The following is a 13932-nucleotide window of genomic DNA, read 5'->3' on the forward strand; positions in this document are numbered from 1 at the left end:
ATGAACGCGTTGTAAGCGACGTGTACGGACGTAACGTCGAGCTATTCACGTGCGCGCGAGCAATGCGTTTTCTAAATGCACCTAGATGTAGGGGTACTCAAACATTGCAACGATGGAATACAGCAGAGACAATAACACGTCATCGGACTTTATCACTTCCGTATTTTTTCTTATCTTAAATTTGCAACAATTTTTTATGTTCCTATATAATTGTTGATTTCCGATTCTTATATTGACGTTTCTAATTGCATCCCATCCGCGAGCTAGACAAAAAAAATTAAAGTTTCCGGGATTCCATTTTAATAATGATACGTCCATTTGAGAGCAAGCATATTGCGGTATCTATTAACTGTAAAGCGTAAATAATTTTATGATGGCGACGTAATAAATGTAATTTTCTCGTGTATCATAAAGTTAATAGACATGTAATATACGCGTTTATGTCTCATTGCGTGAAATATGTTTAGTTTCCTTTTCTTGCTGCGTCATTTAGGACGGGGACGGAAACCGACTGACCGCCTTCCCGTCTCCCGCGCGTGAAAAAATTCCGCGTGTCTCGTGGTTTGAGAACCCGGGGGCCCGGGGCCCGCGCGCTGCTAATTCCGCGCGACATCGGCCGTACCCCGCGGTTGCGGTACCGCTTGCTGAATGCCCACGAATAGCGCACGATTACCTGCCTACGCCCGGCCGGATCGGCCAACAGCAACAGCAATTTCTATTCGCGGCAACCACAAGGTGAATACGCGCTCTCGCTACAATATAGTTTTACACGCCGGAGGCGGCACTGAGGCCCCGTGCCCCGTGGCACCGGATATCGCATTTGCCTGTCAGGTCGAGGGGCAGCAGCCCGCGATTATAACCGCGTAGGAAATCGATTCTGCTACAAAAATTACCGCGCGGAATTCCGTGTATCGGTTTATCGATAGATATCTATCGAAGAAGGAAGCAGAGGGGGAGGGGGGGGGAGAGCAAGGCGAGGAAAGTGGAAAGGTCGAACCTTTACGCCGGGAGCCGTATAAGAAGCGTTACTCTCTGTCTCTCTTTTTCCGTTTCTCTCTCTCTCTCTCTCTCTCTCTCTTTTTCTCTCGCGCGCGTCGGATCATAAAAATTTATTGATCGGCGGGAAATCTGGTCTTGCTGCTATGTCGCTTTGACGCAAACGACGGTCATTAATGTGTCGTTAAAATTTTTCCTTTACGATTAAATTGCCGTAAAACATGTGAAGAGAAATCGGTCGCGGCAATGTAAAATGATGTGTTAAGTAATATACATCAGGCAGGTAAGAAGAGCGAGAGGAGGGGGGAGGGGGGGGGGACAAAAGAAATCTTGATTTATATTAGGGTCATTATTTTCTTATGTATCTTCGGCCGTTTTATAAATCGAACGAGTAATGACGGACTTTGGAAGCCTTTCGATTTAATTCAATTATGCTTAGGTAAAGTTGAATTATACATTCTTTCTGGAGGACCTTCATCGCGTATCGTGAACATACAGTGCGAGAAATTTATTTATATACATTATATATACGAATATATGTACAAACAATTTACAGATTCGAAAATCGAGACGAGATTATTTTATTCGCCATTATTTAATTTTGTAAGACACCATTGTTTTAAACTTTGCAGGCTAAAAAAATCAGACATGTATAGGATAGTAAGACATCAGAGAAAAAAATTAATTTTTTTATTTTTAACAAATTGATTACACACAATCGGTCCTATACCAAATGTAAATGAATCTCAGATTTTAGTGCCTTGGCAGTAGAAGAGGGGATAAAAATAATAAAAATAATTAACATAAAAATTAATTTTTCTTAAAACTGATACATTATCTTGGTCTGGCTCTTGAGCTGTAGCCCGCAAAATAATTAAAAAATTGGTGTTTTAATTTTGTGTTTTAAAAAGAATATTTTGATCCAAATATAACGCAGATAAAATCATCTTGACGTTGAACGTATTGTACGCCTAACTAATGAATCATCCGTGACAAGAGATCCGGCGAACAATAGAATATATTCGTGTTTTGCTTCATTCAAGTCGCTATTCTTGCCTTAAGCCTCGAGTCTTAATATCAAGTGGCATTCCACCCGTGGTTTTTGTGCAATTGCAATTGCCGCCATCATTCATAACGCATTTGAGCGAAATCTTCACGCGCTTTGCGTGTGACAGTTCTTGTGGTGGCCTCGGTGCTCGCCGACACCCTCGGCACGGAAAACCTTACAGGATCCATTTAAAAAAGATGATTGTCCAGTGAGAGAGCCTTGAATCTTTAGTCTCGGAGGAAGAGAGAGCTCCGAAAGAGGCGTGTCGCGCATGTACGTACGGACGAGTCGCCATGTTACGTTCCTCACGAACGGGCCCATTGTACGTGGGCATAATTCGGCAAGAACCTCATGTAGTCCTCCGTGCTCTTCTTTCTCCACCGTGTATTATCCACAATGGACGGCTTTATTGCGGACGGAGATCGAAACTAAACCGCGATACACGGCGCTAAGCTATTGTGCCGACCCGCTCGCGTTCCTATCAGTCGATTATATTAATATCACAGACAAAACACGACCTAGGCTTTAGTCTCGTACGATCTTTCGAGCATGTGAAAGATAGATAGATAGAACACCTTGTTGTTCTGAGACAAACTCTGTGAGAGTAAGACCATACATTGCAGATGAACCGAAGTGATAGCAAGTTGAGTCCAATTTTAATTCTTTCCGTCATTTAATTATACTGTATTATGCCTATAAACCCCGCTTTAGACGGTTTAAATATATAATGAAATGTTTTCCGTGTAAAATAGCATTTTATTTCTATTTCAGCCGCAAATTATATATAAATACAAATATATAATATAATAAAATATAATTATTACACGAATTATATAATTATATAATTAAATATATATATATATTCTCTTTCGTAATAATTATATATATTTATAATTATAATTTGCGATTAAAATAAAGAGAGAATGCTATTTTACATGTTTGCTAATTATTTAATATAGAAAATTTTTAAAACGATAAAATACACACATATATAAAATATATATCAGACACATGCATTAGGATATGCGACACATAAAATTATAAATAGATTTTTATCATTAAAGGCTTTTATATATAAAGGATATAATATAATACAATTAAATATGGTACATTATAAAAAGTATTTATTAATCTTTTATTATCGATATGTAAAAATATCTTTTCAAAATTATCACTAAAGAAACAGGATACAGCATTTCAACGTAAAAATAGCATTTAATTTATTCCAAAATTACAAGTATTGTACATATATACCTTCTCTCATGCATTATACATTGCTTAATCAACATGTTAATTTAAATTTGAAGATAAATGAATTTATCTTCAGTGTGAAAGATAAGATACTGTTGAAATGGTAAGACTTATGTAAAAGCAGACGCTAATCATTTTTAACGGAGAAGAGAAATAGGATGCTCACTTTGGGTGGTCAGGTTCTAATCTCAACCTTTATCTTTATTTGTTGATATTCTTAAGAAGGGGCTTAAACATTACTACTAATGGTGTTTGTACCCAACACAGAAGCTCCGTTTTAGTCGGGCCCACATATCTAGACAGGATCGACAAGGACATTAATCTATTTTTTACCAATTTCGATCTAATCATGACTTCGATGAAACAGCAAAAGTCTTTAAACGGATCTAAAATTCATCAGAAAAGCGTCTTTGAAAATGAAAGAATCTTGCATGCTTACCATGTATATATTTATAAATTTCACATAAGGATATGTAAATAAAGTCCATAAATGTGAAATCCATTTTAAACGTAAAGTCATATTTAAAGTAGCTCATCTAAATTACGATATAACTCCATTTGCATTCATCTTTATCTAAAAGAATAAAAGCAAGAAGCTGTCGAGCTATCAGTTTCGTTTAATCATAAGTTCTATATCTACTATAAACTCAATTGGTGTTTTATCTTCTTGATGAGGACGCGAATATTCTTCGGCATCTGCAGCAATTAAGGAGCTTATTGCGACGAGATTGTCATCTCATCAAGGAAATATTTTTTTTATTCCTATTTTGGACTGCGCGATATCTAATCGCGGCAGAAGGAAACGAGACGTTTTACGCGCGACGTGTCTTTCACGATGACGTCGCTCGAATAAGAAGTCGCTTCTCGCAAGAACAGAACAGAGCAGAGCAAGAGCGTCCTCGGATCGCACGCTCGCTCACTCACAGTGGGCCCGAGGCCCGCACGCACACGCGGAACCGGGTCCCTGCGTATTCCGACGGTGAGGCCCACGGCGAGAGAGGCGTCGTGCCCCGACACGCTACACGTATTAGAAACGAATATAAATATATCGAGGGGCCCGCGCGTGGGACAGAGAAGGAGAGACACGTGGTGCAGAGGATGAAGGGGAGGGAGGATCGCGCGCGTATTGGTAACGTCGGAGTTACACGTACCGACACGATTCTCTCTCCCCTCGCTCTCGTCCTCGTTCCTCCTTCCTCGCGCTCCTTGCTCGCGGGCCCTTGCTGCCGCCTGCCCCCTTCAAATCCCCTGTCTCGCATCGGGGCCCGCTGAGTCCCAGAGTATGCTTCAGTGTCCGCTCGGCTTCAGCACGCCCCGCGCCGGCGTTGAAACCAAGGACGGGACGCGTTTCTAAAAGGCTTTAACGCGCCGCTCATTCGTCGTATTTTCTCGCGATTTCTCTTTAGTGTGTGATCATGCCGCCGGATCAACGGCGCCGACGAATTTCGCTTGGCTATCGCGATTATAGAAAGGACCGCGAAGAGGGTTTCGTCATTATCGCGATCTGAAACATCGAGTGCTCCGAAAATAGTGTCGAGAATCTATGTAATGTTCTCTTCTGCTGCTCCGAGACGAGAAGACGCTCGAACGATGACCATGAGGGATCATTGACAGGCGAGTCGCGAATCTTGCGAATCGCGGCTGTCAGCCGCGCGATCGGTCCCGAGACAACTGGTTGGAGATCGCATCATCCAGCCCCACCGGTCGATTGCCTTTGTATCGCGCGTCACATGCGTGTCGCACGTTGAAACGTTAATCCTCGTGCTGTACTACCGGTTATACATACAGATTGGCCCTCATCCCTCCAAGACGATACGCTCTTACTCATCCTGTCTGTCTCTCTTTTTTCATCTTTCGCCATCCTTGCGTCTCCTCCTGCTTTCGTCGGAGCGAATCACTCGATCCTCTCTCCCTTTCCGCCTTGTTCTCCTCGATCATCCGTTCCCTCTTCGTGTATCCTTGTAGCGTCTCCGTCTCAGTCTCCTTATTGCTCGAGATCGAGTCTGCGAGTCGTTCGTGTTCTGCAAACGCGCGTGCCAATGCAGAGAGAAATGGTGAACGAGCAACGCGATGAATCCGATCCTGCCGGCGGCGAGACATATGCGAGACGTCGATATGGTGTACGCAATTGAGTCCTTCGTTCTCGCACCATCCGACACTAGGTGACTTAATCGCGACTCCAGATTCGAGACATCCCTTGTTCCACGAGGACAGCTACATTCGGCGAAAAAGGATTTTTACTTCCTCTATATATCGATGTGAAGAGAATAATGTACATGGAGACGCACCGACACAGACATCATCGACATCGCGAAATAACGGAGAGAAATAGCGGGAGATGCGTCCGCGAATGCGGAATCGAAGAGTGGTAATCGTTTCCCTCATTATCGCGACCAATGAGAAGACACTTGAGCGGAATCGCGGAACAGAATGTACTCGGGAAGAGGAAAAAGGAAGATTGCGAGAGGAAAGATAGAGTGCCAGATACGATACCAGTCTTCATATGCCAGTCTCTAGTATCTATCGACCGTTTAAATTGATGTTGAGACGAACGATGAGAAAAAGCTGGAGTGCGTTCATCTCTCATTAGCTCCTCCTCGAGAGAGACTCGAGGGTGGTTGTCACCACGGAAATTCGTTCGCCAGAGACACGAATGTTGTTCGATGAGCTATCACGAGCTCTTCCAAGAAAGTCGGAAAGTCTCCAAGCTCCAGAGACGCAATCAAGAGCATATATCACGGAGAGAGGACACATTTAATACGCTTATACTATTCGCAGAAGGGTTTCTACAGAGGGAACAAAAACCCTCCAGTGCCCCGAAGCGTCGCCTTATTAGCTTTTGCGAGAGGACGACCGGCGACCGCCAAGAGGGATATAATATACCGAGGAGGGAAAGAACGAAGGAGAGAAGATCCCGTCGGCGCGCTTCCTAGATTAGAAGGTCTCGCCACAACGATTATTATCGTTGGGTTCCTCTCCCCGCCACTGCAGACACACTGTGGAGAAGCGGACGGAGGAAGAGAACTGCCGGTGGAAATCGATCTTAACGACCACCATCGTCGTCGGTCGGATCCGGATGTTGTTGCCCGCTTGTCGTCGTCGGTCGTGCAAGAAGAAGAAGAGGCATGTCGAGCTTGGCGCGGAGGAGACACACGGCGTTGCTCGGCTCGAAGCGATGGTGGCAAGGCGGCTGCTGGGCGACCAGAAGCCACCAGGAGGCGTATCTGCGCAAACTTTACGGAAGGAAGAACAACGATGCTAGGAACAGTCAGAGCGACGGGGATGTTGTCGCGGGGGAATCCGGTGGCATCGACGCACCCTGGGCGACGACGTCCGGGATCGTTTATGATCTGCCGATCACTGCTACTGATGAGCATTATCTCGACGCGTTTCTGAGAAATCGCAACGTCGCCGCGAACGACATCGTTGTCGACGATGTCGTCGCCGCAGTTGTCGGTTGCCCGGCATTAGCGACGTCGCGTGCCAGTCCGACGGAGAAGTGCGTGGAGTTTCTGAAGAGCGCGCATCACGACGACGGGACCAGTTTCGATCGCCGTGCCGTGCCAGACACGGAATGCGGCCGCGTAGTCGACTGCGGTTCGCTGCATTCGGCTTACGATGTCGCCGATTGTTCGGAGTAAGTTGCTGCTATTATAGCGATGGAGAGGAGGATATGCTTCTCTGCGAGACATAAACATCGATAATTCAAGAACGAACGTGTCACGGAAATATATTATCTGAAGAAAACACGGAGCAATTATTTATTTTGAAATCTATATAGATGTGAAAAGAGAATTACTGAGTGTGTGTATACATTTGATATATGGAATGTGTTTAGATAATTGAAATTTCCAACTAAGAATTTTTTTCATCAATATTATCATATCTTTTGTTTCCTCATAAAGGAAGCTTTGTTTTCGTGACCAATTTTTTTTCTCAGTTTTTTATGCCAATGTGTTTAGAATGTTTCAAAAGATCGAAAAATTATAATTTTTAAAATTGTCCTTATATATATATATATATATACACATTGAATGTACATTGTACAACTTCTAATTTCCGCAATTTTTGAGACATCGGGCTAAATTTTTTTTAAATGAATAGAGTATCATTAAAGGATGGTTGGTATTAAATTTGGCTAGGATCGGTGAAAAGGTTCATTTTTTATAAAATTTTGAATTTTTTAAAAAAAGGGTGTTGCTCTAACTTCCGCAAATTTTGAGATATTGATCTAAATATTTTCATATGAATAGAATATCATTAAAGGATGGTTGGTACTGAATTTAATGAGAATTGGTGAAAGGTTTTATTTCTTACAAAATTTTAAATTTTTCAATAAATGCCTGTACACGCTCTAATTTTCACAAATTTTAAGATATCGGGCTAAATATTTTTTCATGAATGGAATATCATTGAAGGATGGTTGGTATTGAATTTGACGAGAATTGGTGAAAGAGTTCATTTTTTATGAAATTTTGAAGTTTGATGAAAATAATAAAATGTGGTTGCTTTAACTTTTGAGATGTCGGGCTAAATATTTATTTTTTTTTTTTACGAAACATTTTTGCTGATATTATAAAGAGAAGAAAATAAAATTATGATGAAACAATGTGCAAGTTTTTAATTTGCATAATTTTCATCTTATTTTAAATTTTGTGCAAATAAAAGTAAAAATTTCTTTGTTAATTAATTTTTACAGAGATAAATTAACAATAACATTTCATTCATTAAATTGTTAGAATATTTTAATACAAGTTATAAATGAACAAATAATTTGTTCACCAAGATATTTAATACTAAAGACTAACAATGTGACGAAAAATTATTTTTGATAAAAAATTATGTACATAATGAAATATTAAAAATAAAGTATGTATACTAAAAACAATCAAATACTAAAACAAAGTATGTATTACACATGCATAATAATTAGACTTTTATATTAGAATCAAATGATGGTATAATGGTGATTAGTTTTCTATACTCTCTCTCACGCATATACACACACATTTCTTTTTATCACTCTATCTACTTTCACATAAGATTATCTAGAACGCAATTTCTCGTTTAATGTCTCAGTCTTCCATGCTGCATGGAGAATGGCATTTTTGCATCGTGCTGCACAGCAGCATCAAATGAGAATCATTTCTTGATTATAATAAAAGTTTACGTACCACATTGCCTTCGCTTGAAAGTTTCGATAACTACTTAGCGCTCGCTGATCCAGAACATGTGGAACAACACGCGCGATTCTCCTACATGCTCGGAGTATTAAATTTTAAATCGAAACATATCGATTTATTCAAGCGAGGAACAAGATGCTGTCGGGTGGTTAGCTGTAATAATTCATCATTCGTCCTTTTATTTTGTCGTGCATCGTGTTACTATATCCAATTTTCTCTTATATTTTCACACGTGAAATATAACAGATGCTGTATACGCAGAAATATTTATAGATTACGTAGAACTTTTAAATTTTAATCCTAAATTCTGGAATGTTAGCTCGTTTCGGGTTAGATAGATTTTAAATTTTAAGTCTATATGATTAGGCGAGGAGAGATCCTAGACTCTAATAAGGAAGATCCTAAAATGTAGACCTATAATTTAATTCAGAGAACTATAGAGTGAGAAAGCCAAAAAAACTCCAAGATTCTATGAATATCCTTTTGTAGGAATTTTCCTTATATATTTGTCTTGGAATCTCAGCCAAGTATATTATTAGATTTATTATATATCATGTGTGATAATTTCTATTAAATTAATTTTTGGAATAAAAAACAATGATGGCACAAATAATTATATAAATTATTTTATATAATTTGTTATAATACTTTTCGTTGTTATATGATGTTAAAGTTAGCTAATCAGCGTCTGTCTACAGCAGAAAGCCGTCTCGTATTTTCAAAATGCAATTTTTTTAGGTTTTTTGCCGAAACTATTTCTAAAACCTATCACGAACTATAGAACTATTTGGGGTGCAAATAGAACTCTCTATAAAACTTTTGATTTTTGAAAATGCGGTGCTAACTTCACACCGGTGCCGTCTCGCTACTCCGACCCCCATCGTCCATCTTCTTTGTTGTAGGCAGGCGCTGATTAGCTGACTTTAACATCGTATAACAACGAAAAGACATTATATAAATATCTTTGGACGCCTTTCTCAATAATTAAGAAAATTTTTTTAAAAATGCATGTTTTAATTTCTTATACTATTGTAGAAAAAATTTAAAAACAATACGACGATTCATCACTAAAATATTTAAAGAAATATCTAGACATTAATTAATGAAACAATAAAAAAGCGTATTTTATGATCTTTTTTTTTTTTTCTTTTACAGGAAGGTGTGCAGAAGTTGCAGGTGCCCGCGAGAGGAGCACCAGCGGGCTTCTACGGAGGCGGGCAGTCCTTCGGGACTCGGCCTGGGTCCGGGCCCGCCGATGGCGATGGCGATGGCGTTCCCGAGCGGCGCCGGCGGCGCGCCACACCAGGAGCCGTTCAAGAGCCCGGTGCAAGCCGCGCCGCCCGGTCTGGCGTTGCAGGAGGCTCTGATGCAGCATCATCAGAGACACTCGCAGAGCGACGACGACAGCGGCTGTGCGCTCGAGGAGTACACATGGGTGCCGCCCGGGCTGAGGCCCGATCAGGTAATACACAATTCGCTTTCTCTTAATAAAAAAAAAAAAAAACTTTCCGGGAACGGAATAAAACACTTTATAAGTCTCTCAACAATTAATGTGAGCACCAGCGTCCCCAATTAAATCGAGATAGAAAATTGATTGTCATCCAACCAAACTATGTTACAATGACAAGTAGAAAACTGAGTAAAGCCAAAGATTTTTTATGGGAACTTACATTATTGATGGAAATCGAGAGTAATATACTGTTAAAGAGGAAAGAGATGAAGCCTTTTTGATGAGACACCCGCGCGCAATGCCAGGCAATTCGTCTCGTCGGGGACCTGTAACAGCGACAGCGGGCCCCCAGACCCCCGATCGCCGCGACGATTACCATCGTGAACGACGCCGGCGCAGTGAGTCATCAGATTGCGCGTCGGTGAAAGCTCTTGCCGGACACCGATGATAAAGCGCAATCCAAAGGGCTCATTCCCCAAAAAAAAAAGACATGAAAGAGGAGAAATGCGGGGAATATAAAATGTATTAACTATATATAATCATATATCGTATTTATATTTTTTTCCTTTGAATCTTCTTTTGAAACTATATCAGTTCGTATTGCTGCAAATAAATTTATAAATTTTTCTAGTTTTTCCAAAATAAAATTCTGTAATTATCAATGTTTCGTTATCAAAATCATCATATTTTTGCTTCATTCTTTAATCTTAATCTAGGATTGAAAGGACACTCGCATGCTGGAACGTCTCTACGAAACGTCAAAAATGAAGTCATTTGATTTAATTAAGTGGCAAATATATATAAATAAGCTATATATATATATATATATATGGTGAAGATGGACTAAAAAACAGTTTGAAACGTACATTTTTAATACATAAATAATTATTACAAAAATTAAAAAATACTAAGTTGGTGCACTAATACTCAGTTTTCCCACTTAATTGTTAATCTGAGCCTATTACTGTTATCATTTGATTTAATTAAACGCACGATAGCGTACAATCGGATCACTTTTACTACGTTCGAGGCTTCTGCGAGAGAAACTACACTCATCCTTCTTTTTTAATTGGTTTAAGCGCGAGCGTTTCGCACGCAATAGAGTGCTGCCCTTTCTTTCGGAACTCTGCGAGCCGGCTTTTGCGTGAACATCCGTCGTTTATTTCGCGATTCGAGACGCGATGCGTGCAAATCCCATCGCTTCTCTTCTTCTTCTTCTTCTTCTTCTTCGTCCTCTCTTGTCCCTCTCGCTTTTATTTCTTACTTTTGCGCCCCGTTCGCAGCCTGTCCCAGCAGCGTTCGTTTTCTTTACTCATTTTAAGTGTCATTACGTCTAACGCGTATTATATATTATGACTTGGCGTTCTCGGCAAGGGGACGATAATCCCGCGCAACAAGCTTTTCGCGCTTTTAAGCCCCCGCCGCACAACCATTGCGTCAATTTGCGTTTTCGCGCGAACGATGCCTCGAAAATGACAAAGAGTGCGTGAGAATACTACACTTGAAGCGATTGCACTTATGTGCAATTGCAGTGTATACAAATCGAAAGATATTCACCTTTCTCCATCGATATTCTTATATCATTGTATTATTTTCTCATTAATTGATAATTTATATCGCGCAATCGAGAATCTTTCCAAAAGTGTCCTGCCTTTTGTGCGATTGACACAGAATAGAAGAGCGTGATGTTTAACGGCGAAACGAATCACGAGAGCACTACTCTTCGTCACTTGTGTAAATCGGCACGTGAGCCGATGACACACGGAGAGATTTACCGCTAGATCGTGCGATGAAACTCGATTACGCGCGAATTCCGATGATTATTGAACGTGCGTGCGCGGTTTCGCTTTCCAGGCGAACATTCTTACTAGGAAATATTCGCGTTGACAGTCGTCCCTCGATGAAACTGCTTGTTGAAACCCTTTTTTATCGTGCCCTTTTTATTGCCTTCAGCGAATCGCGTGGACTCGCCGTAGCAGGTTTACGGTCGCAGTAATATAAACGCATTCGTCAATGTTTTTCTTTCGCCACTCGGTATATTGACAGTGCTCATCCCGATACTTATCTAAATTTGCGGGGCAGATTTCAATGACCATCGTTTAACGTCGCGGTTGACACTAAATTCTTTCATTCCGTATCGATGATGCGATCTATAAAGGGACAGAAAATTAATAAATACTATCAGTTTGGTAGCTTCGGTTGTCAGCGGCTGTTAATAATCGATACACGCATATATAAGAGTGACCTTTGAAAGTCCTTTTTTCATAAGGATAAATGAATCCTGCAGATGTAGATTTTGTTATCGCAATTATAATTTTTTTATAAAATTAACATATTTTCTATCAGCGTGCATCACAGTCTCACGCTAAATTTTCCCTTTAAACCATTTGATATTTTTGCTATAAAATAATGTAAAATGTGTGATAATGTAAATAATGCAATAGTGTAACATTATTATAAAATGTTTTATAAAATTATGTATTGAGACAGACATAAAGCAAAATTATTGTTCTCAACTGCGTATAATGCATAGATCAACATGAAGTAAACGAAAAGTCAGGAAAAAACGAGCCGGCAGGGAACATGTTAATATTAAATATCTTAAAAGAAAAATATCTATTACTTTTTTTGAGAAATGACGCAACATGTGTGTAGGCACTACGAAAACCGTTAGAAAATCTTGGTAACATACATAGTATGGCAAAGTCACACGCTCGATGTAAAGTAACCACTAAGCTGTAGAGTAATTTTCTCGCGATAAGCTTACATCATTATTCACGGATGATTTCATACTAGCGGGATATCCGAAACATGCTTTATATATATATATATCTTTAACGCCTTCATTTCCCTATGGATCCAATCGTACAGTTGAAAAATTGAAATGTTCTCTTGTTAAAAAATATGCCGGTTAATATAAAAATTTTGTATTAAATACTTAACACACGAATGTGTTAATTTAACATATTGCTGTTACGTAAATTAAATGTTAAATTATTGAAACAACTGTAAAAAGTATAAAAATAATATTATAATTTTAGTTTTACACAATAGATATATTCTGTATTATTAGTGACAGGATTTATTTGTTAAAATTTATAGAAAAAAATGTTTATTTTATTTTACAATAGAAATGAGAATAACTGCAGATCGTCAATAATTTTTTCAAGTTAATTTTATCATTAAAAATATGTTTATTTTACACAAAATTTATTTCAAATTATTGAGAAATTTGCATTTATTTTGTATCCACAATAGGAAAATTTATATTTTCTTTTGTTAAAAAATTTGTCAGTTAAAATTTTTGTATAAATACTTAATACATTCACGTGTTAATTTAGCATATTGCTGTTACGTAAATTAAACTCAAATGTTAAATTATTGAAACAACTGTAAAAAGTATAAAAATAATATAATAATTTTAGTTTTACACAATAGATATATTCTGTATTATTAGTGACAGGATTTATTTGTTAAAATTTATAGAAAAAAATGTTTATTTTATTTTACAATAGAAATGAGAATAACTGCAGATCGTCAATAATTTTTTCAAGTTAATTTTATCATTAAAAATATGTTTATTTTACACAAAATTTATTTCAAATTATTGAGAAATTTGCATTTATTTTGTATCCACAATAGGAAAATTTATATTTTTTTTTTTTTGTTAAAAAAATTTGTCAGTTAAAATTTTTGTATAAATACTTAACACATTCACGTGTTAATTTAACATATTGCTGTTACGTAAATTAAACTCAAATGTTAAATTATTGAAACAACTGTAAAAAGTATAAAAATAATATAATAATTTTAGTTTTACACAATAGATATGTTCTGTATTATTAGTGACAGGATTTATTTGTTAAAATTTATAGAAAAAAATGTTTATTTTATTTTACAATAGAAATGAGAATAACTGCAGATCGTCAATAATTTTTTCAAGTTAATTTTATCATTAAAAATATGTTTATTTTACACAAAATTTATTTCAAATTACTGAGAAA

The 13932-nt window shown here is 38.3% G+C and overlaps 1 protein-coding gene across 4 annotated transcripts in view; it reads left to right on the top strand.

Annotated features, from left to right (window-relative positions):
* Window positions 1-13932, top strand: part of LOC126849826 (protein prickle) — a 147123-nt gene that overhangs the window by 125020 nt on the left and 8171 nt on the right. For 3 of the 4 annotated variants that reach the window (XM_050592115.1, XM_050592132.1, XM_050592123.1), the window contains one exon: window positions 9634-9940. In XM_050592115.1, the coding sequence (XP_050448072.1) occupies window positions 9634-9940 (307 nt within the window). Of the gene's footprint in view, window positions 1-4601; window positions 6933-9633; window positions 9941-13932 lie in introns of those variants that run through there. The other variant, XM_050592107.1, reaches the window with a different exon arrangement.

This window comes from Cataglyphis hispanica, chromosome 1 (genome assembly GCF_021464435.1).
Source record: "Cataglyphis hispanica isolate Lineage 1 chromosome 1, ULB_Chis1_1.0, whole genome shotgun sequence".
Classification (NCBI taxonomy): Eukaryota; Metazoa; Arthropoda; class Insecta; order Hymenoptera; family Formicidae; genus Cataglyphis; species Cataglyphis hispanica.